Source organism: Astatotilapia calliptera, chromosome 16, assembly GCF_964374335.1.
Source record: "Astatotilapia calliptera chromosome 16, fAstCal68.1, whole genome shotgun sequence".
In the NCBI taxonomy this organism is placed as follows: Eukaryota; Metazoa; Chordata; class Actinopteri; order Cichliformes; family Cichlidae; genus Astatotilapia; species Astatotilapia calliptera.
In genome coordinates, this window is record NC_137437.1 from 34,122,967 (window position 1) to 34,147,585 (window position 24,619).

General features: G+C 40.6%; 2 protein-coding genes across 4 annotated transcripts in view; one reads left to right on the forward strand and one right to left on the reverse strand.

Annotated features, from left to right (window-relative positions):
- Positions 1-7: 7 nt before the first annotated feature.
- agr1 (anterior gradient 1) lies at positions 8-4,014 on the forward strand. Of its 2 annotated transcripts, none has more exons than XM_026145029.2 (8): positions 8-161; positions 600-724; positions 913-976; positions 1,254-1,306; positions 1,975-2,051; positions 2,153-2,216; positions 2,701-2,784; positions 3,853-4,014. In XM_026145029.2, the coding sequence occupies exons 1-8, from the start codon at positions 61-63 to the stop codon at positions 3,900-3,902; spliced, it is 618 nt and encodes a 205-aa protein (XP_026000814.1). In that variant the 5' UTR covers positions 8-60; the 3' UTR covers positions 3,903-4,014. The 2 variants fall into 2 exon arrangements, with proteins under 2 accessions (XP_026000814.1, XP_026000815.1); XM_026145030.2 differs by having other exon boundaries at positions 26-161; positions 603-724.
- Positions 4,015-17,369: 13,355 nt separating this feature from the next.
- The window catches only part of adarb1b (adenosine deaminase RNA specific B1b), a 123,384-nt gene continuing 116,134 nt past the window's right edge, over positions 17,370-24,619 (reverse strand). For both annotated transcript variants that reach the window (XM_026144966.2, XM_026144965.2), the window contains 3 exons: positions 22,833-23,014; positions 18,860-19,038; positions 17,370-18,174 (listed from right to left, as the gene is read on the reverse strand). In XM_026144966.2, the coding sequence (XP_026000751.1) occupies positions 17,998-18,174; positions 18,860-19,038; positions 22,833-23,014 (538 nt within the window). In that variant the 3' untranslated portion in view covers positions 17,370-17,997. The remainder of the gene's footprint in view (positions 18,175-18,859; positions 19,039-22,832; positions 23,015-24,619) is intronic.

Below are 24,619 nucleotides of genomic sequence, written 5' to 3' on the forward strand. Positions count from 1 at the left end.
ACACAGTACAATTGCTTTTAATAAGGCAGTGCGTGCTTGTTTTGTTTTTTTAAGCCTAATATGATATACCTGTTTGACAAGTTCGATAGAAAAGAAAATCTGAAAATAGAGAGCGCACATAGGAGCGTCAGAGCAGATGCTTGTTGCTTCATATTGACGAGGTAAGAGATTTACCTGCTACCTGAATACCTTCATTTACTTTTAAAAAAAGTATTATGATTCCTTTCAAAGCTAGCTTTTAGTGAGATGCCTCACTAAAGGTTTGAAAATGATTTGTAAATGAAGGAATCTTAATTATAATTATCTCAAATTACACTTTTTCACATTATTTCAGAATTGATATTTTCCCCATTACAAATACAAGTGTGGTAACTATGTGTAGAATTACAGCTTATAAACTATTTTATTTACATGGTCTCAGGTGAACCATTAATGAATTCTTGCTTGCTTGCATACCGCCTTGTAGTTAGGTGTGTTTGGTGAGTCAGTGCAGCTCTAGATATCTGTCAAATGTGAGTCAGGCTAAAACTGATTTGTGTTTTGTATTTAAATATAAATGTCACTGAATTTCCTTGGAACTCATTTGCCAACTTTCACAGCAGCTCTCTGAAAGGACAAGGAACAATGCTTCGCTGGGTCTTGCTTGCTTTGCTCATTGGCCTCTGTGCCAGTGCCGGGGACCAGAAAGCTAAAAAGAAAGTGAAGAGTCAGTCCTTGTCAAGAGGTGGGCAAATCTACTTTTGTCAATATTCACAGCTCCAGTTAATGTCCTATAAACCTTTTCATAAGATCGTGTATAGCTGTCAGACACAATAAAATCTGAACTTTGCTTGTTTGGGGACATAGTTAATGTACTGGGAACATGCAGCAGTGTTGTTGACCTATCACTGTATTTTTATTTCCTGCCTGCAGGATGGGGAGGTGGTATTAACTGGGCCCAAAATTATGAAGACGGCCTAGCAAAAATGGCCAAGAGGTAGGACTCTAAACCTTGGGTAAAGGTCCTGGATGTCAGTTTATTTTGTTCGGATAAGTCTGTTCCTTTGTTGTGTCTTTCTGCGTTGGAATGACGCTCCATTACTTTTCCATAAGGGAAACACATTATTACTTTAATCTTCATTTGTCTGTAAATCCAGCATGGGGACTTTGCTTTCTAAGGCATTTGGTTGTGTAAGACTGCCTTCACACCCTTCACTGTGTTTATTGTGTTGTGGAATGTACTGAGTTCTTACTCTGTGGTTTTGCTCTCACAGTCAGAAACCTCTCATGGTCATTCATCATAAAGACAACTGCCCACACAGTAAAGGTACTGCTGCTACTTTGGTTTATTAAGTATGCGTATATATTAAAAAATATAGGCTTGCACCTCCTGCGCTGTCTTTCTCACTCAGACTTGGGCTTGTTTGTTTTCCCGGGAAACACAATGGGTGCATTCTGTAATACCCACAAAGCAGGCAGTGAAGTATGTGAGAGTTATGTTCATAAATCACTCAGCTGGTTTTGTGAAATAAGCTCAGTGGAAGTCTCCACTGGCATTTCTTAACCCATAAACAATGAAGACCACCTACAGAGTGAAGTCTGGCTCTAAATTTTGAGTTTTGCTACGGTGGACCAAAAGCAGCCCGTTCTGCATCCTCCCGCTGAAAGTCTCAGAACACTGAAGCATTTTGTTTGATTGCAGCAAGTTGCATATATTTTTTATTAGTAATGTGTCCTCATTTTAACAAGACAGGATTCATATATTTATAGTGTGTTGTGTATTCCCCTACGTGATATTCTAAAGGTCCAACCTGCCAGACTTGTTTCTGACTTGTTAGGCAATTTTATAAATGCAGTCTGTAATAACTTAACAGGCTTTACCTCCTTCTGACATTTAATAGGCAGAATACATTTATTAATATTTCCATTCATAATTCATTCATAATTATTTGAAAGCCAGTCTAAATATAATACTAAACCAAAGTATTTCGACAGACCTGAAGAAGGCATTTGTTGTGGATAAGACTATCCAGAAAATGGCAAAAGAGGATTTCATCATGCTCAACGTGGTGGTAATTAAAGATATGTTACATATGCAGAAAAAAAAAAAATATATCTATAAATATTTTATTATTAAAATCATGTGCAATAAATACTATATTGTTATACACAGGAAGAGACTTCGGACAAGAATCTGGCACCTGACGGTTACTATGTTCCCAGAATCCTCTTTGTTGGTAAATTCTTACATTATTAATATAATTTCAATATAGAAGAACAGATTGTTTACTGTCCTTGTCTGAGGTTGAACAGAGATACAAGCATAGCACAGAATAAAACCATTCAAATACAAACAGCGCCCCTTCATGGTGGAGTCTCTAATGAACAGTGAGCCAGTGAAAGGCCACTAACACTAACACTGGAGTACTTCTGCTTCTTGTCCCTTCAGTAATCTGGCTGCAGCATTTCAAAGTAATTGTAAATGAGCAAGAGATGACTGACTAACTGCAGTCTACAGATGTCCAGTCTAGATATAACAAAAGCATGCATAACCCTGCCAGATCTAATGGTGTGGATAGTCCCAAGGTTCTTTTTGCTTCCTCACTCATTTTTCTAGATAAAGAATTTTACAGAAACATATTCAGTTTATAAAATGCACATCAGCTGTCACATAATACTGATTACTTTCCTGAGCTGTTCATGTGTGTGGTTTTTCTACAGATCCAACCTTGACTGTGCGCACAGACATTACTGGAAAGTACAGCAACCACCTCTACACCTACACAGCGAGTGACATCCAAGGCCGTGAGTGACTGTTCACTCTCTCTAATGACAGTTTGCACAGCTCACCTGTCAGCAGACTGCAGACACACTAATCCCCCACAGCTTGAACCCTATCCCTTCCTCAATATTTTGACAGAAATGACGAAGTTTTTTTTTATGAGATTGTTCTGACAGAAAGAATTTTGAGCTCCATGTGGATGTTAGTGAGAAACTTTAGCAGACTTGTAGCACTAGTAGCCAAAGAGGTGGGAGGTTTGCAAATGCAGTGCATGGACAAAGAGTCCATTTTTTACGAGGAAAAGAGAAGGCAAGTGAGGAATGTGACACTGTTTTTTCCCGATATATTATCATTAAATCATGGCTTTGTCACTGGAAACTAAAAGCACAATTAACACACTTAAAGCACCAGCATTCATTATGTCTTTGCTGATTACTGTTATGTTACTGTAAATCATTCATGGAGCTATTCTAGGTCCAAACCTTGTGATTATTGGTCCCCTGGACATTTGTCTTTAATATATTTAAAATCTAAACACAATAAGAGTTGGCTATAGTGTATCCCAGCTGGGTACATCCTGGACAGGTTGCAGGGCTAATGCAGAGACACAGACAACCTTTCACACTGTGGGTAATTTAGAATCACCAGTTAACCCTTTGGACTGTACCTAGTGTGAACATGTAAACTGCACACAGAAAGGCCCCGGCCAGGTGAAGGAGTTGAACTCATGACCTTGTTGCTGTGAGGCAACAGTGCTAACCACGCTACTGTGATGCCCTGCCTGTAACTGTAAAAACCTTAAAACAAGATATATTTAAAAAGCACAAAGTGAATCTGCCATCTCTGAAACAAACCCCATAAGAAAAAATATATTTAAAATAAGAAGTTGAAGCACCCTGAAAAGGATGAGCAGAAGCGAATGGATGGATAAGAAGTTGAAGCCATTAAATGTGTAGTAAAGGAAAAGTAGTTGCAGGTTTAGGTTTAGTAGGAAACCTAAACCTGCAGCTTAGGTTTAGGTTTCATTTCTGAACTACTTCACTCATGTAAGAGCACTGCCTTCCTCTTATTTGTCCCCTCTTTGTCCACAGTGGCCGACAACATGAAGAAAGCCAAAGTCCCGCTGCACAGCGAACTCTAACGTGGTGCCGGACGTCTCAGCATCTTCCACACATGACTGCTCAGTGGTCAGAACTGAATAATTTAAATGCTTTTGGTGCTCAATAAAACCAAAATAAAGGAAAAGAAAGTCATCTTCAGTCTTTCTCACTTTCATGCAACACTTAATATGTAATTAAACTACTCATTAAAAACACAGTGATAATGCTTATTTAGAACTGTTTATGATGGTATTGTTCCATAAGAAGTTGATTAGGCAGTGTTGATCTGTGTTGTTGTGACTTTTAATTTGAAAGTGAATATTACATCAGAGCAAAAGAACTCCGTGAGAATCACTAGAAAACATAGTGTTGATTATTTAGTATTATTTACGTGTGCTAAAATCACAGATATCAAAAAATTGGATGTAAACAAAATAAAGCATTCTGCCTTGTATCAAAGGTTCATGGTACTGGTGGTGGTGTAATGATGTGGGGAAATGTTCTTGACCCCTTAGTACCAGCTGAGCATTGTTTAAACACCACAGCCTGCCTGAGTATTGCTGTTGACCATGTCCATCCATTTATGTACCCACCCTCTGATCGCTGCTTCCAGCAGGCTACTGCACCATGTTACAAAGCTGAGATCATCAATTTAGATTCTTGATCTCAATCCAATACAGCACCATTGGGATGTGGGGGAACAGGTAATTTTCACCATGGATGCAAATCTGCAGCAGCTGTGTGATGCTGTTATCTCAACATGCAACAAAATCTTGGGGGAATGTTTCCAGCACCTTGTTGAATCTATGCCACGATGAATTAAAACAGCTCTGAAGGGAAAAAGAGTTTCCAAACCAGTACTAACAAAGTGTAACTGATTAAATGGCCAGTGAGTGTGTCTAGGATTTCATGTCATTTTTGGCCACTAGGTGGCAGTGTACTATAGCTGACCAGGGTCTCATGCTGTTGAGAATTTTTCCAGAGAAATTGAATTTACTCAAATATTAATTGATGGGATATTTTAATCTGATCAGTTATATATGCTAATAATAAAAAGGTAGTTTTTTAGTACTTTAATAATAATGTTGAACATATCAAATGATCTACATTAAATACCCCTTTTTAATTGTTGAGAGAGTTGATATATTTTTGTTAAACAAATAAGTCTGTGCTTGAAGCTCAGCAGGCTTCATATCGTTGCAAAGGCAGTTTGATCTACAGTCTAGTTCCTGGGTAATCCTTGCATTTTATCTCAGGCTGTGTCTCTGCTTCAGTTGTTAAATGGTCTTCTGAAAGCAGAGAAGACAATTGCAAAGTTAAAAAAAAATCAGATAACTCAGACCTAGACAGAATGAGACCATGCTGCACTGCCACAAATAGCCACCATGCAGTTTTCCACTGTCATAGTTTGGATTAATGAGCTGCTTTTAATTGTTATGGCTCCACTATGGTGCCTTTACCTTTTAAAGCAGAAAGGCAACAGCATGTTAATGCTTCCCAAGCCTGCATTAACGTCAGCTCTCAAAACTCTTTTATGTCCATTAAGATCCATCCTAAAAAATATACACTTTCACTCTGCGTTTCTTTGAATTCAGAGAAAAGCACAGAAACAGGAAAACACTTTAAATGGGTCAGAATGTTCCATTCCTCAATATTAAGATCTACTGAAGGAACTGATCACTGAGAAATGATTAAATTATTCACACCTCTGTTGCACTTTCTCCTGTGTTTCCACATTCAGCGCAGATGTCTGAGGCAATTGTGTGTCTACTTTTCCTTTATGTTTTTCAGTTTTTCTGTCTTCAGATGGACCCAAGATGATTCATCATGAACTCCTGAGATTTTCCAGATATTTTCCCTTCTTTCTTAAGAAATAGTTTCAACAGCTTACACTCCTGGGTTCATAACAAATGTGCTTCCTACCAAGGCTTTCCTGTATCCTTGGCTTGACATTTCAGTCTTTGGAAAAGTGCAGTACTGTTTCAGCGCACTGTGAGGAATAAAAACAGAAACAAATCCTCTCCAGCATCCCCAAGAAACTGTTGTATTTCTGTAGGAAAATATCTCCAACGTTACTTGACGAAAATGAAGAATTATTCAGAGATGTTTGATGTTTTCGATTTAGAGATAGCTCTTAAACTTCTTAAACAAGCTTCTAAATCGAAGCAGTTTAATGGCTGTATGGAAACACAAACACACACACACACACACACACCCTCAATAAACAGCCATGTGTAAAATATTGGAAAAATACGTAAATGTGGGTGTAAGCGAGTGTAAACACGCAGCTGCCACTGCACATAGTTCATAAAAACACAGATTTGCTCCCATGCCCAAACTTTCTCGAGGTTACTTCTTAAACACAAGGTTGTTTCCACATCAGCAGCAAGTCTGAAGGTCTCATTTTACTACAAATACTCTCCAATCTGCTGTTTTCAGTCCTAACCTTGCAAAAATGACTCAGGGTGACACTGTGTGGGAAGGCAAATTATAGCATAGCATTTCATTCGAGACATGCTTATGCTGAAGGACAGTGGGGGAAAAAACATGAAAAAAACAAAAGATCTCCTTTATTTGAATATTTAAGAGTAAGCTAAGGAACTATTACTTCGCCTCTCCTTAAACAGGAATTATTCTGCTTGTAAAGATAACTGGATCAACACTCATACGTACTGTGTTGATCTTCTTTGTCATTGTAACTGTATTTGATAATAAAACAAAGATGAGCATTTGCACATTTAATGCAAGGTAAGGTAACTTTATTTATACCCATAGGCAGGTAAATTTGCCTTACAGAAAAATGATAGCATTTGGCATCCCTTCAAGAAAAAAAAACATATTAGTATGAAAAATGTTAAATAAATCTGCTTTAAACCGGCAGAACAACAAAATAAACCTTTAGACAGTTAAAACACAAGATGAATCTATGAAATGTCATAGACTGGTGATCTAAAATATGGAGGGTCATTAGGGTCAAAGGCAGCAGGGGGAAACTCAAGCTACTTATACACAGTGGGGTACACAAAGTAATGTGGGGGGAACAACACAGGTGCCGACAACTATGGGACAGGACTGCGGTTAACAAAATAAAACAGGAAGTAACAGAACAGCAACACCTCACACAGAGATGAAGACACAACACAATAACAAAAAGCTTGAAACACCATACAAAGGACATACAACTTGGTTATTAGGATAAGGCAGTCCACACCAGTCACAAGGAGAGCACAACGGAAAAATAGAACTCAAAGCCAAAAACACACAATTTGCTGACACTGGGATCATCGTGATAAAGACCCAGCACATCCTGTGTAGTCCACCAAACCAAACCAAGCTAATGCCCCCAACACCTCACACAAAACTGCTCAGGAGCAGCAGACAGATGACAGACGGATCAACGATGCTTCGGACTAACCCCAGTTTAAGTGAGCATACACGGGGTCACAGTACCCAGAGGATCCACTGCAGACATCCACAGTGCCAGAAATCACTGCAGAGGTTCACAGCTGCATTATATGTAGTGGATGTAACGTGGCGCAGGGAATTTAAACTATGTTCTGTTCATGTGGGCTGTGTCCTAGTAGTTACAGCTATCTGTGGTCACCTGCAACTTACAACCGAGTTTCACTTATTCCAAGGATGACTAGAAGTTATAAATATTATAACTGTAGTTATAAATATTACTTTTACAGTCACACTGTATGGGAGAGACTAAAAACAGGGTAAGAATCCTTACATTTACAGAAGTATTGCTGCTGACTGTGATGTCAAGCACACAGAGACGCACTCATTTCTCAGATCTTCAGTTTGACTTTGGCAGTGACAAGGGCATCGGGCTATTAGTCCTCGTTTGCACACTGCTTGGACAATTTAGCTACTCAAATAGAGCCCGCTTACTGGAAAACAGCTCCTTAATGAAGAGATGGACCGGTAATATGCCATAAAACTATTCTTTTATTCTTTCCTCGCACCCTCATGAATACACGCTGCCTGTATGCACACAGAGCCACTAAGTACACCTACGCATATGCACACTTAAACCCATACTTAAACACACACACATGGCACGCACACATACCTCAAATGCAAGGGCAGAATGATAATGTGATCTGGAGGAAATGGTGCCAGTTTTGCCACGTAAGTCAAAAAGGTCAAATTGCAAATGTCAGCTTTTTCGCCTTCATTTTAATTATTCTGTCAAGTTCAAAGAGTCTCCATCAGAAAGGAGCTGCACCTGACAAAGGAAGGCCTGAGCTCACAGATAAGCTCAATCTGCGTCTCTTCCTGACACTTTCTTCTCTATACTTAGCCTATCTGCTCTCCTCTCGCACACAGCGACTCTCAGAGTAAATTACAATGTATCGCAGTGAGCAGGGTGCCAAAGGGATGGCTTAGCAATTACCAGTGAACTACGAATGTGAAGTCAATTAATTTCTTCTGCTACTCTTCTACTTAGCTGATTTTGTAAAAACTCAGCTGATACATGATAAAGTGTCCACTTTTGGTTCTGATAGGCAGATGTTAACAATGTATTGATCCACTATTACACATACAGCACTGATAAAAGGAGAGTATCCCACTGTCAGTTCTATAGTTTTACATGTCAGGACAAAATCACCACAGCAGCTCCATCAGGTTGAAATGAAGGATTTGTGCCATTGCAACACTTTGATTATTTTCTTTTTCAGCCATTCTGCTGTTTTCTGCTGTGCTTGGGATCATTTTGCTGCTGTGTGACCCAGTTTTGCCCAAACCTTAGCTGTCACACAGATGGCCTCACATTTGACTCAAGAATGCTTTGGTATAAAGAGGAGTTCACTAAATAAGGTCCCCAGGTCTTGTGGTTGTAAACAAGCCTGAAAGCCCTCCACCACCATTCTTGAAGGTTGGTTTGAGGTGTTTGTTCTTATATGTTTGTGTGGTTTTCTCCGAATGTGATGCTGTACATTATATCCAAACATCTCCACCTTGCTCTCTGCTGTCTGAAGCACATTGATCAAAAAGTTCTGTCATTTGTTGCAAACCTGAGCTCATGTTTTTTCCTGGCAACCCTTCCAAACATGCCATGCTTGTTCCGTCTTTTTTATTGTACTGTGATGAACTTTAACCTTTAACATGCTAGCCGAGGCCTGTAGAGTCTGATGTGTAGCTCTTCACTTTTTCGTTCGATTTTTTTGCAGTTTCACTGAACATTGCATGGGTTCAGGCTTCGTATTTAGGCTTAGATTAGTAACTGTCTTGAATGTTTTCCTCTTGTGGATCATCTTTCTCACTCCAAGATGATGGAATTGTTTGAGAATGCCCTCATAACCAATCCCAGATTAATGTGTAGCAACAACTGCTTCTCTGAAAGCATTGATGACGTCTGTCCTGCTCGGCATTGTGAATGCTCCAGACCGACAAACTGCCAAAACGTTCGCTGTCACGGGCATAGTCACAATGGCTGATGATTATTTAACCAGCTGCTACTAACCCTCTTAAACTCCAAAGAAGACGTTAGCTTGTCCTCAGTTTTTCACACACTGCTTCTGCATTTTAACCAAATTTTGGTTAAATAATTAATGATGTGTAATACTGCATGTTTTTAGTACGTTTGAGGTTGTATTGACCTCATTTTAAAACCAGCAAAGTACCAGATTGTGAAAGTGAAAGAGGGTGCACTTTCTTTTTAGCATGATTGTATAACTCCAGACCTATGGCAGCCATTTTTAAGTACTTGTGTATATTTTGCAGAAACAAAGATTTTGGCCACAATTATAGAGGGTGATGCTGAAACATTGATGTGTTATGCTGACATCAGCATTGATAATATGGAAATTTCACGATAATGATATCTGCAGTGTTTTCATATATCATTTGAAAAAAAGAAAGTGTACTTTATTGACCCCCGTGGGGAAATTCCTCTCTGCATTTAACCCATTCACTCAGTGAGCAGCCATTGGGCACCCGAGGAGCAGTGTGTAGGGACGGTACCTTGCTCAGGGGTACCTCAGGGTAGCTGTTCAGGGGAATCAAACCCCGACCTTCCGATCATGGGGCCACCACTCTACCTACTGAGCTATCCCTGCCCATTCGTGCTGATAAAAGCATTGTTAATATGGAAATATGAATCTTTTTGTGTCACTGTGAAGTCAAATAATGCTGCACTGAAAAAAGAGCTCAAACAAAGAAAGTGTTTATGTTCCCCAAGCACCAAGATATTATTTAAAGTTTGGAGACAATGAAACTAAAGCTTTTTCCTAATTCGTGTGACCATGACCTTTAGACATATGACACTGAAGCATTACATATTAAAATGGTATTATCCTCATATGTCTGGAGCAGAATAATTTGAAATCTTTGGCTTTTATAAGCTGTAAAAAGTTGAGATTTAAAATTAATTGTGTTGGAAAACTTTTGCAAAACTTTATGGCATCACTGTGACTTCAAGGCGAGGCGTCATATTGAAAAAATAAAAAAGTGTGCTGTACAAATCTCTCCATGATATATTGCTCTATAGGAATTTTTTTTCAAGGTTAACTTTGACCTTGGGCACTAACAATGAAGGTCAGTAGTTATGCCCCCTAGGCCTGGTATATTGCTGTAAAGTATGAAGACAGTCCATGAAAACTGGGTTATAAGTTTTTGCTAATTTTCACATTTCGTGTGACCTTGGCTTTGACTTTGACCCAGTGATATTGTGAAAACTCTGGATGCTAGTCTGCTAACAAACTGAACTGATTACACACTCGCTCACTTTGAGCAGAGTAAGATATACCAAACCACATGAGCTGTAACTGCTGGTTTAACGTCCTCTTCTTATAAAATGTGCCATATTCATACTGTGTTAAAGTATTACTTCCCACCTACCGTTAGAAAAGCACATTTTTGGCTGTCTTGAAATGCTGTTTTATTAATGGTTCATGATTATTATTGTACGAACCCGAGGCCTAAACTTCCTCAGTCTGTGGTCCCACTGCAGCTCATTATGCCCCCTCGCAGTCTTTGTGAGATGCAGACAGCATTGATGTGCTCAAAATACATTATTTGGCACTTTACTGTTTTATTAAGTATTTCTGAGATTTTTTTTATTCCCAAGCCGTCAGAGAAAGTTTGTACTGGAAGGGCAGCTGCTGGGAAGAGAGACAAGGCTGCAGGTTTCTTGCTACTTTTTTGTTGTTGTACCTGTCGTAGCATTTTTGTCAGCGGGTCTCTCGGTGCACTACACCGGCATCAGCTTATAATTTTCTCGTTTAATGAGCTCGCTCGGGTGGACAGTCTAGTGTGTCAGTTAGGAGAAGTTTATAATCTACAGAATGAATTCATCATCGTCAGCTCATATCATCAAACACGCCGCCCTTTGATTTCATTTTTCTTTTATAATCACACTTCAGTCTGGAGACTGTCTTCACTTGTCTCTTTGCTTTGGTTTCAGTGACAATGAGTTAGTGCTATCACTTGATAAAACACTCGCACACACAGTGGGCACACACGAAGACACAAGGTCACAGACACACTCCAACCAGTGAATAACAGCAGGCTCGAGGTGGAGACTGGTCTTGCCATGTGATTCGCCACATACATCAACTCTGTTGAGCAGAAAATTGAAATGGAAATGTGGGCCTTGGAAGAGTGTGGCTTCCATTTACCCCTGGACCAAAGCTAATGATTTGTCATTTCTCTCAGGGACACAAGCTGCTGCCCTCGCTCTCACACGTATACCGCACCAGGGGGGCTGAGCCGCCTCACCGGCCTCTACTGTATGTAGTCATGTTTCATTTTATTTCCACATTTGTGCTCCGTGTGTTGCTGAGACGGTTGTTTCCAGTGGTTTTATATTATAGTAGTCTAATTTAAGTAACATTTGTGAACATCATATCAAATTCATTCATTCATTTTCTGTCACTAGTGACAAAAACAACAACACATGACACTAACAAAGCACATATAGCTGCTGGATACTGTATGACTTTTATCTCTGACAAATGTGATAATATTAACATTTATGCAAAGAGCAACATGGTATTGGAGACTCAGCAGATGGATTTTTGCATTATTGAATTCACCTGTCACGACTGTTTGAATCTGTTTTTCGAGCTTTCATCATGTCAGCGGAGCGTGGGGGTGGGGGGTTTAAAGCAGCCATGTGTGATTTATTATTGATCCGGTGTCGGTATCTTCTGGGATGCTGATCAGACGCGCAGACAGAAACATCGACTTGAAACACATTTTAAAAACATTCTCTGTCGACTGTATGCACGCCGTGATTTCTTCGTGCGCGGTTTCACATTTTTCTGAGATCTTCATTTATTTAAAGAGTTTGAAGATTGCTTTATGGTTACCGGTCAGTCACGGTAGTAAAAATAAAACCCGAAAACAACACATGTGTCTGAAGGCCGTTGTGTTCACAGCTAAACTCCTTAAACTGACATAAACTGTGAAACACATTTGCTAATTGGGCATGCTAAAATTCTCTTTTTAATGAGAAAACTAAGCTACTTTCATGAAATAGGAGAAATGCTTGGAATGCATTTCAAATATTTTACACATTTTTGAGATTGAGAAATAAATGTTTTTACCTAAATATACCTGCAGCGACAGCAGGCAGCAGTAAGGGTGCATTTCAGTAATAATGCTGTTTGTTAATCAGCAGATTTGTTAAGTCAAACATGCATCAGAGTATATCCACTATGAACGATGCTATAAAGCACAGGCAACTTGGGCTTGAGGTTTTCAGGTAAAGTGTGCATACATCCTGTTTTATACATCCTGCTGATTAATACAGCAGCTGATCCGAATCGGTCCATGTGGCACTGTTGTGAGTTGTGCCGGTAAGTTCATGTTCTGTGGGTATGAAACCAGAATAGCATCCAGACCATCTCCAGGCTCTGTGCTCTGGTACATTCGTCTGTACTGACAGAGCATGTTTACTTATCACAACTTAAATAATAGCTTCCATTAAAAACGACATCTTAAACACCAATAACTGAAGCTCTGTTGAAAGTTCATGTCACATCTTTAATTTGAAGTGTACATGATTATGATAAACTGGCATCAGAGCAGATAACCGGCCCTTCTCTTGGCTGAAAAGCTCTTTTCCTGCTTTTGCCACATTTAGGATTACAGAATGTGTGAATTTGATGTACTTCTCTGGCTCCGAGTACACAAAATGCTTCTGTGTACTTCTGCATCCACCCTGTTGCTCCTGTCAAAAGCTAAATTATTACTAAATGTCAAAATGCCAGCTCCACTGGCAGCGATACGCGCCCAAACCATAACAGAATCTGCTTTCCTTGCTTTCTCTCCATACTTGCTTTCTTCCAACATTTTGATCGAGGTTGATTTTTGTTTCAGTAGCCCATAAAACTTTGTTATGCTACTCTGCAGGGTTTAGTGTTGTGTGTTTTTGCAGAATACAGCCTGATTGCTCGGTTTCCGAGGCTGAGTATAGGCTTGTGATGAATGCTCTGGACCCTCTTTTCATGACCATCCTGTAGAACATTCCTCACTGATGGATTGTGGTTTTCACTACCATGAAAATGATTTTCCACTCATGACAAGATTTGTGCTCCTCGGTCCCTGTGGTGCGTTCTTCTTGAGTAAAACTCCTTTTTCGAAGTGTACGAACTGTTAATTTGATAAACTACTTCTGATATCCCTCAAAAATAGTTTTTGAACATAACTAATCTTCTTTGCATGTGTGGTCAACTCTAGTCCTGAATCCACACTCACAACTGTGAGTCTACACAAAACCTCAGCACCAGTTTAAAAGCATTTGTGCAGCAACAAGTGCCCAAATTCTTTTACCAATAAGAGCTTCACAGTTTTCAATATAGCTGGCCATGACATAAAGCCTCACGACTGATATATACAGTATAGATAGCTATATAGATGGATACTCGCTGGCCACTTCATTAGATACACCTGTTAAACTCCTCATTGATGCAAATATCTAACTAGTCGTTCACAAGAAAGTGAGGCGATGCATGTAGGAGTGTAGACATGGTTAAGACGATCTGCTGAGATTACACCGAGCATCAATGGGAAAGAAGTGCGATTTTAAATGTGTTATTGTGTTTGCTGGCTGGTCTGAGTGTTTGGGAAACTGTGGATCTACCGGGACGTTCTGCACAACCATCTCTGGGGACTACAGAGAATGGTCTGAAGGCCAGCGGCAAAACACCCACTCGTTGCAACCAAGCTATGAACAAGACCACACCTGTCAGCTAAGAACACTAAACTGATGCTACAGTTCACTCAGATTCACCAAAATTACACCATAGAAGATCGGAAGAAGTTTTCTGTTCGGATGGTAGGGTCAGAATTTGGTATAAGCAAGACAGCCTGCCTTGTATCAGTAGTTCAGACTGCTGCTGATGTTGTAATGGTATAGAAATTATTTAGGAAACACTTTGGGCCCTTGTATCAACTGATGCCCAACCAGCTGAGTATTGTTGCAGACCATGCCACTATCTTCATAACCACAGTGTATCATCTTCTGATGTCTGCTTCCAGCAGGAGATCGCACCATGTCACAAAATACAGATTATCTCAAACTGGCCATCTGTGAAATTAGCATCATGGATGTGCATTTCAACACGGACCAAAATCGCTGAGGAATGTTTCCAGCAACTTGTTGAATCAATGGGATCAAGAATTAAGGCAGAAACAAAATCGACTGATTGAAAAGTGGGATAATGTGTATGACCCGGACGTTCACATCGACCCTGCTAGCCTTTGAAGGGCTGTCACTGTATAATGATGCAATGACTCAAAGCTCAGTTTTAACTAAGTGCAGTTTTGAAGTCAGAGCTTTTATGATGTAGTATTTTCACTTAGTAACAGTTTAGTCATAGCAAGCACAAGTTAAATCCTCCACGCATTCTTCATCCAACACACATGAACTACAGTTTAGACTGTGGAGTTTGTCTCTGTGTCCCAATCTGCTGCAAACCTGAAGTGATGCTCTCGCATGATTTCAGACTCACTCTCTCTCTTTCATACACACACAGAAATGCGATAAAAAAAGAATCCCAACCATGTGCAAAAGTAAACTAAGAACTCTTTTATTCTTTTTTGTTCACTTTATATATCTATCTTTAGCTGTTAACTCTTTTTTTTTTCTACACGAGTCCTTTAAAAGTTTGTCATCATGCTAGGTGCAGCTTCAGTGTTGGTAGTACATGCAAAGTTGTAGTTTTTGTCAGGGGAGGGTTTCACACATTGGACAACTGCAGAAGGAGAAGAACGGAGAGCAGTGGCTCTGGAAATCAGTTAACAAACACTGACCGATCTGGAGTCACCAAACAAAAGAAACATAATAATAATAATTATAACAAATAAATAAAAAAGAACCCCACCAATGGGTGCAGCTGCAGAAGGGGTGGGGTGGAGGGGTGCACTGACCATCATTGAGGATTCACAAAGGGTTAAGCAGAAGCAGTTCAGTTCTTGCAGATAGTTTGATCCATCTAATCCATAAATGGGGACTTTGTCTTTTTTTAAATATATATACATATATATATATATATATGTATAGAGAGAGAGATCATGACATCATCTGTTGACATCTTTAGTGCAGTTAAAAATGAAAACAAAATCCAACAAGCAGGCAGTCTTTAGGGGGAAATATCTATATTAAAAAATCTCAGACTTTGCAGTTTAGAATAAACGAAGAACACCAACAGAAAACCGAAGGAGCAGAAGGGGAGGAAAACTCGACACTCTGTTGGTTTTGGCCTGATGTTACAGGAGATATTATCAGTATTGCTCGAGACTTTGGTCTGGATCTGTTTGTCGGGGGGGCACTGGATACTTTTTAAGTTTTTTTTTTTAACTTTAACTCTACTCTGGGAGTCCCCGCTTCCTGCTTTTTAAATACTGACTAAAAACAAACAAACAAAAATACCCCCAAAAACAACCAAGTATAAGTGAAAGGTACATACATGACATCACACGTGCCAGCTGGTGGATGCCACTTTGAGCTTAGGCACTTTACAGTGCATATTTTTTTTTTTAAAACATGGGTGGCTACAATGGGGATGAAGCATGTTGGCAGTGTTAGTGCCATGCTTTATGGTGCCCAGTGAGTGACACAGAATCACAAATACTTACTTAGCAACAGTAACATCTTCACAATCTCGGCAACAGAGGAGGGATCAAAACCTTTTGTTTTTTTGTTTTTTTTGTTCTTGAGGATGAATCGATTGTACAGGTCAGAAGACGTGTTGCCTTTGTTGCTCCTTATTTACACAGAACTAGTATTTTGCAGCAATAATGATCGCAGCTCACAATATACACATGATCACTGATTGACAGCTACAGATGCACTAAGAAGCCTGACATTTGTATTTCTCCCACTTTGAATCGAGCACATCGTTTTTGTACAAAGTAAAAGTAGTACATTGTTGTGCGGGTATGCAAAAGACTGGACAGTAAAGGGTCGATGCCACAATGTTAGATATTTGAAAAAGAAAAGGAAAACACTGGGGCAGAAACACACATGGACATCATCATCTTTGGTGAAAATCTGACAGGAATATGCTTAAAGACAACCTGAGCACACACATTAATTGCACGCACACCCGCACATAGAAATTTCCCGCAGCTGGAAATAGGAAGTCACCGCGGGAAAACATCCTCATTTACAAATTGAAAACATGAGGACATTTATGCACTCGGGGTGTACAGGAATCGAGTTAATTCACAACATGGAATATGCAGCTAACATGTTTCTTAACTGGGCGTAGAGAGGACGAGGATGAACATGACATCACACTGTGATACATTTTAGCATACGACTTCTGAGTCTTCTCATGCAGGGGTTGCATTTTACTCTGCTGTTCATCTAGCTGATTCCGCACACAATAATGTGGAGGGATTGCATCTAGTGATATACTGTATGTGCTGCTACAGTACATATATACCATGTCATCTGTCAGCCATCATTGTTCCCTGCAACAAAATGACATAATTACAAGATCTGAGAGGTCCGTTATACTATCGCTATGTTCACTGTGGCATTAGCCCCAGTCCTCAAATGCCTAAGGGTGAAAAAAATAATTGTTCCCATCCCCCCCTTCCCTCAAAAATTAAACAATCAATCACAAGAAATCTAGAAAATAGAGACAAAGATTCAAAGCTGCCTGTGGAGGAAGATGCTGGCATTCATTCAACATCATTCGCCGACGGACGCACGGGGCTCCCCATCCTACGTTTTCCGCTCTGCAGGCCTCTAAGTTCAGTTTCCATGCAAAGCCATGGCTTGGATCAAGAAAAAAATACAACGTGCAGCACCTCCCAAAGCTTCTCCCAAGACCCAGGCGAGGGGTGGGGGGGGGGCAGTCAACGTGACCCTCACCCCTCCCTCGCATCTGTTCAAGTATGAAATGAGAGTGACATAAAATAACTTAAAAATCATACGCACAGATGAATGAACACGACATAAAAATAAAGGAAAGAGCGCTACGACGCTGTCACACCTGCCTTATAAACTCTTTCCAGTCAGTGACTCAAACAGGGCGACAACATTTTGTAACATTTGTATCTTTAATCCAGAGGATAAGAACACGTAGTCTCAGCTAAGGAACGGACCAAATAACACACATTAAACGTTACAACGCTTATGTTTTTCTCAGCACTAGATTTACATCTTGAAGATTTATGCATAATTAAATTAAAATTTGTCAGTGTCATTAATTTTAGCAAAGATATATATTGTTTTAGGTCCATATACATTGGTTTTAGTCAACAAAGATCCCGTTTCTAGGCTACATTCCGACCTAAATTAGCTACTTATTGATCAACAAGACAGAACGGTATAATTTCAGCTTCCACATCTACGCCATAAGAACAAGATTTCTCTGGGAAACAAATGGGTGCGTGTTAAACGAAAAAACAAAACATGGATTCCAGTTTTACACAGTAAAATCAAAGTAAAAAGTTAAATCAAAGACACGAGGCTGATGTCCTCTGAGGAATGAGAATGATGAGTTACGGATGGTTTGTGAAACGGCGCACGTTCATTTCCACAAATACAAAGTGCACGTGCGTGCTGACACATGGGACGGAAGTAAGTGTCTGCTTGTTAATACGGGGGCTCTCTCAGGCCTGGGTCAGGGAAAGAGGAGGGGGTGGTTAAGGAATCCCTCGACTCCCTCAGGAGCTGAGGGTGAACTGGTCTTGCTCGATGGGCTTTTTGACCCAAGCCCCCAAGCCGGCCTTGTGGAAGGCCTTGATGAGCGCCTGCTTGGCAGAGTGGTACTCTGTGGCCGCCTGCTTTGCTTCGTGGTAGGAGCTCGGCTTCGACACCTTGATCCGCAAGATGGACGACAGCTGAGGACGCAGAGAAAGGAAAGTAAGCAACAGAATAACAGAAACAAACCAAAAACAACCACGCATTAATCTAAAATCTCAGCTCCTACCACACAAAGAAAAAGAAACTTGTTTGCACTCCTTGGAAGTCAGGCTCTGACTACTAACGTGTCTAAACGTTAAATTATATTACTGGGAAAGTGGACGAAGTCAGTGGGTGTATGATAGCAGGGAGATGTTCTCACACACACGCCTCAGCACAGTGCAACGCACTCCACATCACAGTCATGCCAGAAAGCGATGCTAATGTTAGAAAAAACTGCTCCTTGAGCCGATCCTTTGGACTTTCTGTAGCCACAGACCCAGCTTTCATTCTCAACATTTAAGTTGAGTCTGTTTGACACCAAAGTTGACCTTTGCTCTCTGTGCGAGGTCAATAGTGACATCGCTCACGTGCAAACAATCAGAACAGAGCTTCCAAGGAATGACCTCGTAGCTTAGCTGCGATTCCTGAGATGCCACACTGAAGTACGTGTGGTTCAGACGTGTACAGCTCGTGATGCTGACTGCAGCTGACCTCAGTCTGTTTATGACTCACTGTCACAATCACTTATGTAAGAAACTATAGTTATGTCGCGTGACTCAGCACGTCTGCGCCAGTATTACAGCGAGGTGCGTGTGAATGTGCGCTCTGGCCTTGCCGTACCTTGGAGTGAAGGCGCACCCAGCGGCTGTAGAGTGCGTGTTTGCAGAGCCGTGAGGCGCGGCCCATGTCGTCCTTGCCCGTGGTTGCGTTGATCACCTCCAGGGCCTGGTCACCCACCGTCCAGTTCACACTGAAGTTTGGAGCCTTGCCTGGCTGCCTGGCTTCAGCATTACTTATACCTGCCATTAAAAACACCCAGAGTCAAAGACCGAGCGAGGCTGCAGGTTAAAACAGAGACATTTTTATTTATAGGACCTCCGCAGAATGTAAAAATCTTTTGTTAACATTACGTCAATGCCAGAAATGGAATAATTGCACGGCACCGCTCCAGCGAATTCCCACAGCACCCAGACTTTCTATTACCTCATGTGTGGATGTATTAAACAATGAAGGAAGTACCCAAACATGGCAGTCCATCCTTCCAAAGGACAGCTGTTCCCACAGCTGCAATATCTCTAAACAGGACAGTTTTTCTTCTTCTCATTTCATTTTGTCTAACTCAGTAGAGACAAACAGTAGAATCCACCTGGGGGGACTGTGAGGACAGAGCTCGCTCTCGTCTAACACACTTCAGGGCTTTGGCCTCCACTGTATCTCAAGCATAAATGGGAGATATATGGATGCCATAAATCCCTGTGTCTTCCTCTGTGTGTGTGTGTGTGTGTGTGTGCATTAAGCTCCTTGGTTCCATTTGGCAGCACTTGTGGCAGAAGATGATTTAAAGGGGATGAAATCCTCAGCGCTCTAACGCCACAGCACTTTCACCGCTAAAAACTCTCTAAAGCGGAAAAGGTTAATAACCTTCCACCATTATCTCCTTTACTTGCCATTTAGAGGGAAGGAGCAGGGTGAGCTAAACGTACATCCCGGCTGTGTGATATGAAGCCCCATGTCATCCCCCAGGATGTAAAGGAAATCTCCACAGTGCCACTCATTCCACTTGTTTGATATGGACTGCCCTATATTCATGGCAGCACAATGAGCAGTGTAAGCAGTGCTGTAGCAGTGTGGTATTTTCTTGACCTTGAACTTTGCTTTGAGTGTTTGTATCAGCGCACAGCTGGGCAAGAGAGGCACGGCCAGCTGGATGTTTTGGTGGAAAACAGAGCAGCAGTCCAGGTCTGCATGTGTATTTTTAATTTATTTATTGTTTTGTGGTGTTGCTCCTTCACTTCTGCTTCTCTGTACAATCTAACTCATCAGGACAATCCAATTTCCACAGCAAAGTGTCTTCATCCATTTTATGAGGGACTGATTTCGTTTGGTTATCATCCACGAGCTGTTTCAGAGCACTGACGAATGATGCTGACAGCATATTTTTAAATATCTGCGACCTGTGACGTGTATTCAGAATCCTTCTGTCTGTTTTGGACTTTGTGATGATGCTACATGTACATGAAGAGGAACAGCAGATGTGCTTTTGAGACACTTTCAAGTTAAATGTTCGGGAAACAAAATATATGGTCTTCTGCAAAGCTCGCCCAATGGGGTTTGATGATTATTACATTGTTACATCTGATGGCAAAACCAGTGAAAGGGTACATGGCTCAAGTATCTGGATGGATGGATAGATGACAAGATCTGCACAGATCTGTAATGGTGAAGAGAGATCTGAGCGTGAAAGTGAGGCTGACAATTTACCGGTCGATCTACGTTCCAACCCTCACCTGTGGTCACGAGCTCTGGGTACTGGCAGAAAAAAATGAGGTCTCAGATAGCAGCAGTGGAAATGGAACTGAAATGGAAATTTCCTTCATTTGGTAGCTGGGCTTTCTCTTAGTGACAGGACTCTGGAGAGATTATATCTCTCGGTTGACTTGGGAACGACTTGGTGTGCCCCACCCCTCAGATGAGGTGGACGTGATGACTGTCTGGGCCTCTCTGCTTAGACTGCTGCCTCCGGACCGGAATTGTCCAAAATAACCGGATTTAAGGATTTCCGGATAGAAGGATGGACAAGTTTCTCTTTAATATATACGTTGCTAATCTCATTAGTAATCATAAAGTGATGCTTGGTTTTTACTTTACAAAATAAATCTTACTTTACTAACTTGTGTTTTTTTCCTGTAATTGATTATGATGATATATTGTATATGCATGCTTCCTCCTTCATCCCTACATTTTATTACAAATGCAAAGTCTCTGACTCACCACGACGTTCTTTATGGTTTGTGGTTTGGCCGTCTGGTATATTTTAGCATATTTTTCTCTATGAAGCCACTCTAGAACTTCCAGTCTACAGCAGGACCTTTCTCCCAGCCATACTCTTCTTAATGGTTGCTTCTGGATGTACCTATAGCTCTGACAGATCTGGGGAAAGCAACATTTTCTTCTAATGTGTCTTATAATAATTTACAGTATTTTGATTTGATTTTGATCTTAGCGGGACATCATGATAAAATAAAGGTGACAATAAAATGTGACGAAAGGACCCTGAGTGCCACTGTACAAACTTTGCCTATTATTGTTTATTATTCATTGCTCATTAAACCCATTTGGCAACTGTCAAAATCTGTGACAGCTGTAACTCTATAACCATAACTGGACTTTAGGCTTTTTTTTCTGAAACACAAAAAAAATTGCAAGAAAAGGAGCGATGAATGGATTAAACTTTTGAAATCTAGTTAAAGATTTATTTTTTCAAACCAATAAATCTCTCTGTATAAATAAACATCGTCTGTAAGCTGGTGCTGGACACTGGGCTCATAGCAGCTCCACATTTGCCAAATTATATGAGTTACGTAACGATGTTAGTGGCGACTGTGGTTCGCTGTCTGAAATAAAAACTTGTTTGTGTGTCTTTTGTCTACTTCAGTCTGAAATTAAAGACCCAGTGTTTCAAAAACAGCCCACTGCTGTCACTGGAAACTGCATTTATGTGGAAAGAAGGAGCTTCTACGACAGCTGCTACGGCCAAAGGCTTTGTGCAGATGAGTTATTGAAATCGTGTTTTAGAATCAGTTTTAGTAACAAGGAAATAATTTCTCTCTTAGCAGATAAACAGAGCGCAATAATGAGTTCAAGGACGTTGAAAAGATGGTGCAGAAAGCTGGATCAGAAGGAAAAAACACAAACTTGTAAGAGTTGGCCAAACTTCTGCAAAATGAAACAGCTGGGAATGAACAAATGCAGGGATACTGACAGGTACGCCCTCATGCAATAAAGAGGATGCATGTTATATCAGAAAAACACAAAAACTCGCCTACACAAGGCATTTTGTAGAGAGTAGCAGCAGCAGGAACTCTCCGCATTTCCACCTTTTTTCTCAAAATTAACAATACATATTTTTTTTTCTTAATGCGGCCCTAATACTCATTTATAAGCTTCAAAGCAACTGTAAATAAGCAGGGCTGGAGCCAAACATTTACATAATAATTTATGACTTCTTGCAAATGTCTTTATATACAATATTTTAAATGAAAAACAATATTAAGTGGAAAAAGTGGAGCAGAAATGCAAATGGAAAGCAGACTCATCTTTCCTCAAACACAGCATTGTCTTACAAAAACAACCAAAGTACAAAGACTGCATGCTCTGCATCTAAAAATAGAAAGTTGAAAAGAGAGAGAGAGAAGAAAACACTCCAGGAGTCCTGGTCTATACAGCCTTTTTAAAAGGTCAAGACAATGCTGAAAATTTACACAAAATGATAAAGCTATTCAAATTCCACAGGAACTAGGTAAATGTCAGCTCAGATCCAACAAAAGGAGAAAAGCAATAACTGTCTTCCTGTTCCTGCGGGACTGACTGACCAGCAGGGTGAATTAATGTGTTTACTGCTTAGGATTAAAATCTTCCTCTTTGATATTTAGACAGCTGCAGGTCGATTGGTAAAGATTAACACAGTGATCCTCTCAACCCGTGAAATCGTGATGACTGATCTATAACAGCAGAGATCTGCAGAAGGAAACTTGATGATGCACTTTTCTTACTTTCCCACCTCATCTACATCAAAGAAGGCGAGGGCTCTTACCGCTGAGAAGAGGCCTGTTGAGGGTGAACTGCTGGGGCAGGTCTTCGATATCTGCGATGCGCTGGTACATGGCCCTGGAGAGGTGGTCAGCATGGTAAAGGCTGCCCAGGATTATGCTGGAGAAGTAGATTGGCTCTGTGAAGTAGCTCATCAAGGAGCCCTGGATGCCCACCACGTTCCACCTGCAGAGAGAAAAGCACACGAGCTTCACAACAACTTCAACGTATCATTGAGGCAGTTTTAGGATTTCAGTGTACAGGCAGCACATCGCTGTAATGTTCACAGGCTGGCTGGAATACACACAAAAACAGAGTTAATACTGCATATTAGTACATGAACACTGAGTCCTATCTGACGTCCTACAGCCATCTACAGTGTGAGGTATCCAATTCCATTTTTCCCAAACTTCTGTTTATTTCCAGGCTGTGCCATTAGCCATCTTTCCCCAGTCACTCTCCTATTTACATGCTCTGTGAAGCAGTGCCTGCCCTCCTCACAGAAAGACAAATACATAAGGAGCCAGAGAGAGAGAGAGAGAGAGTTCGAGAAGTTTCTCTAACTCTCTCTCTCTGGGTAGATGGAGAAAGAGTCAGTAAGGGTGTGAAGGCAAAGAAAAAGCGAGAGCGAGAAAAATGAAGAAAAATAACAGATGTGGGAAATGTTAGAGAAAGGTGGTGCTGAAGGCTGCTGGCATCTTATACAGTGCATTTTATCTGTCAACAAATCCCATCGAAAGCTCAAAACCCAGTGATGACCTGCTTTCCAGACCGTGCACATGGCATTCAGCTCCAAACCCACCGAATTCAAAGACATACATCTGCAACATTTGAAATGTTTAATCAAAGAAAAAGGCTCTTTTCACTGACAGGTTACTCCTGCTTTCACTCACTGCTTGGGTACGTTTGATGAGGTCTAATGCTCCAAAACTATTTGGTTACGTTGAAGCAGCAAAGCAACTGGTTTATCTTTTTGGCCTCAAAATATTCCTGTTAAGGTTTAATCACTAAAACTATTTAGATGAATGAAAAGCTCATTTTTAAGACAGAGAAATTATGGCAGAAAATCCATGTTTCAGTCACACCAGAGGAAAATCAGGGAGGCAACCTCGTTACTAGGAATATTTGGTGATTGCTCGGTCCCTGTATTTAATTAGTTTATGAACAGTGACCGATAGCAAATAGTTGCATGCAATACCCTCAACCTCTGGACTCGACTGCACAGTGCAACCTATCTCCAAACAGACAGATTGGTGATGGTTTTTATAAAACTGCAAACCATAATCTATAATCCAGTTTTTAAACAGAGACAGATTACTAATGCACTGAACCGTCTGCAGCGACAGGCACGACTTGTGCGCAACATGTCAGATCTATGAGATTCTGAACGAAAGCTTTTAAGGTGAATTTCTGTGTATGTACACGACAGCAGCTTTGCAAGAAACGGCAACAGAGTTGAAATTTACACATATTTATCACAGTTAATCTCTGTAACTGCCACTTTGACCCAATTCAGTCTCAAACTTACATCACACTGAAATGTCTTTTCGCCATTTTATTGCTGTCCTGATGCATCAAAGTCACTCTGCAGATGGCTGAGAGTGGTTGCAGACCTAGTCTCAGCCTTCGAAGCAAACATTTCAAAGGCAATGAGACTGAACGTTCATTGCACACAGTCACAATAATTTCGTCGACATAATTTTGTTTGTGTTGTGCTCTCCAGCAGCATCAAAACACCTTTAATGTATCTTCTAGAGTCCAGTCGAGTTCACTAACAGGATGTTTGTGAGA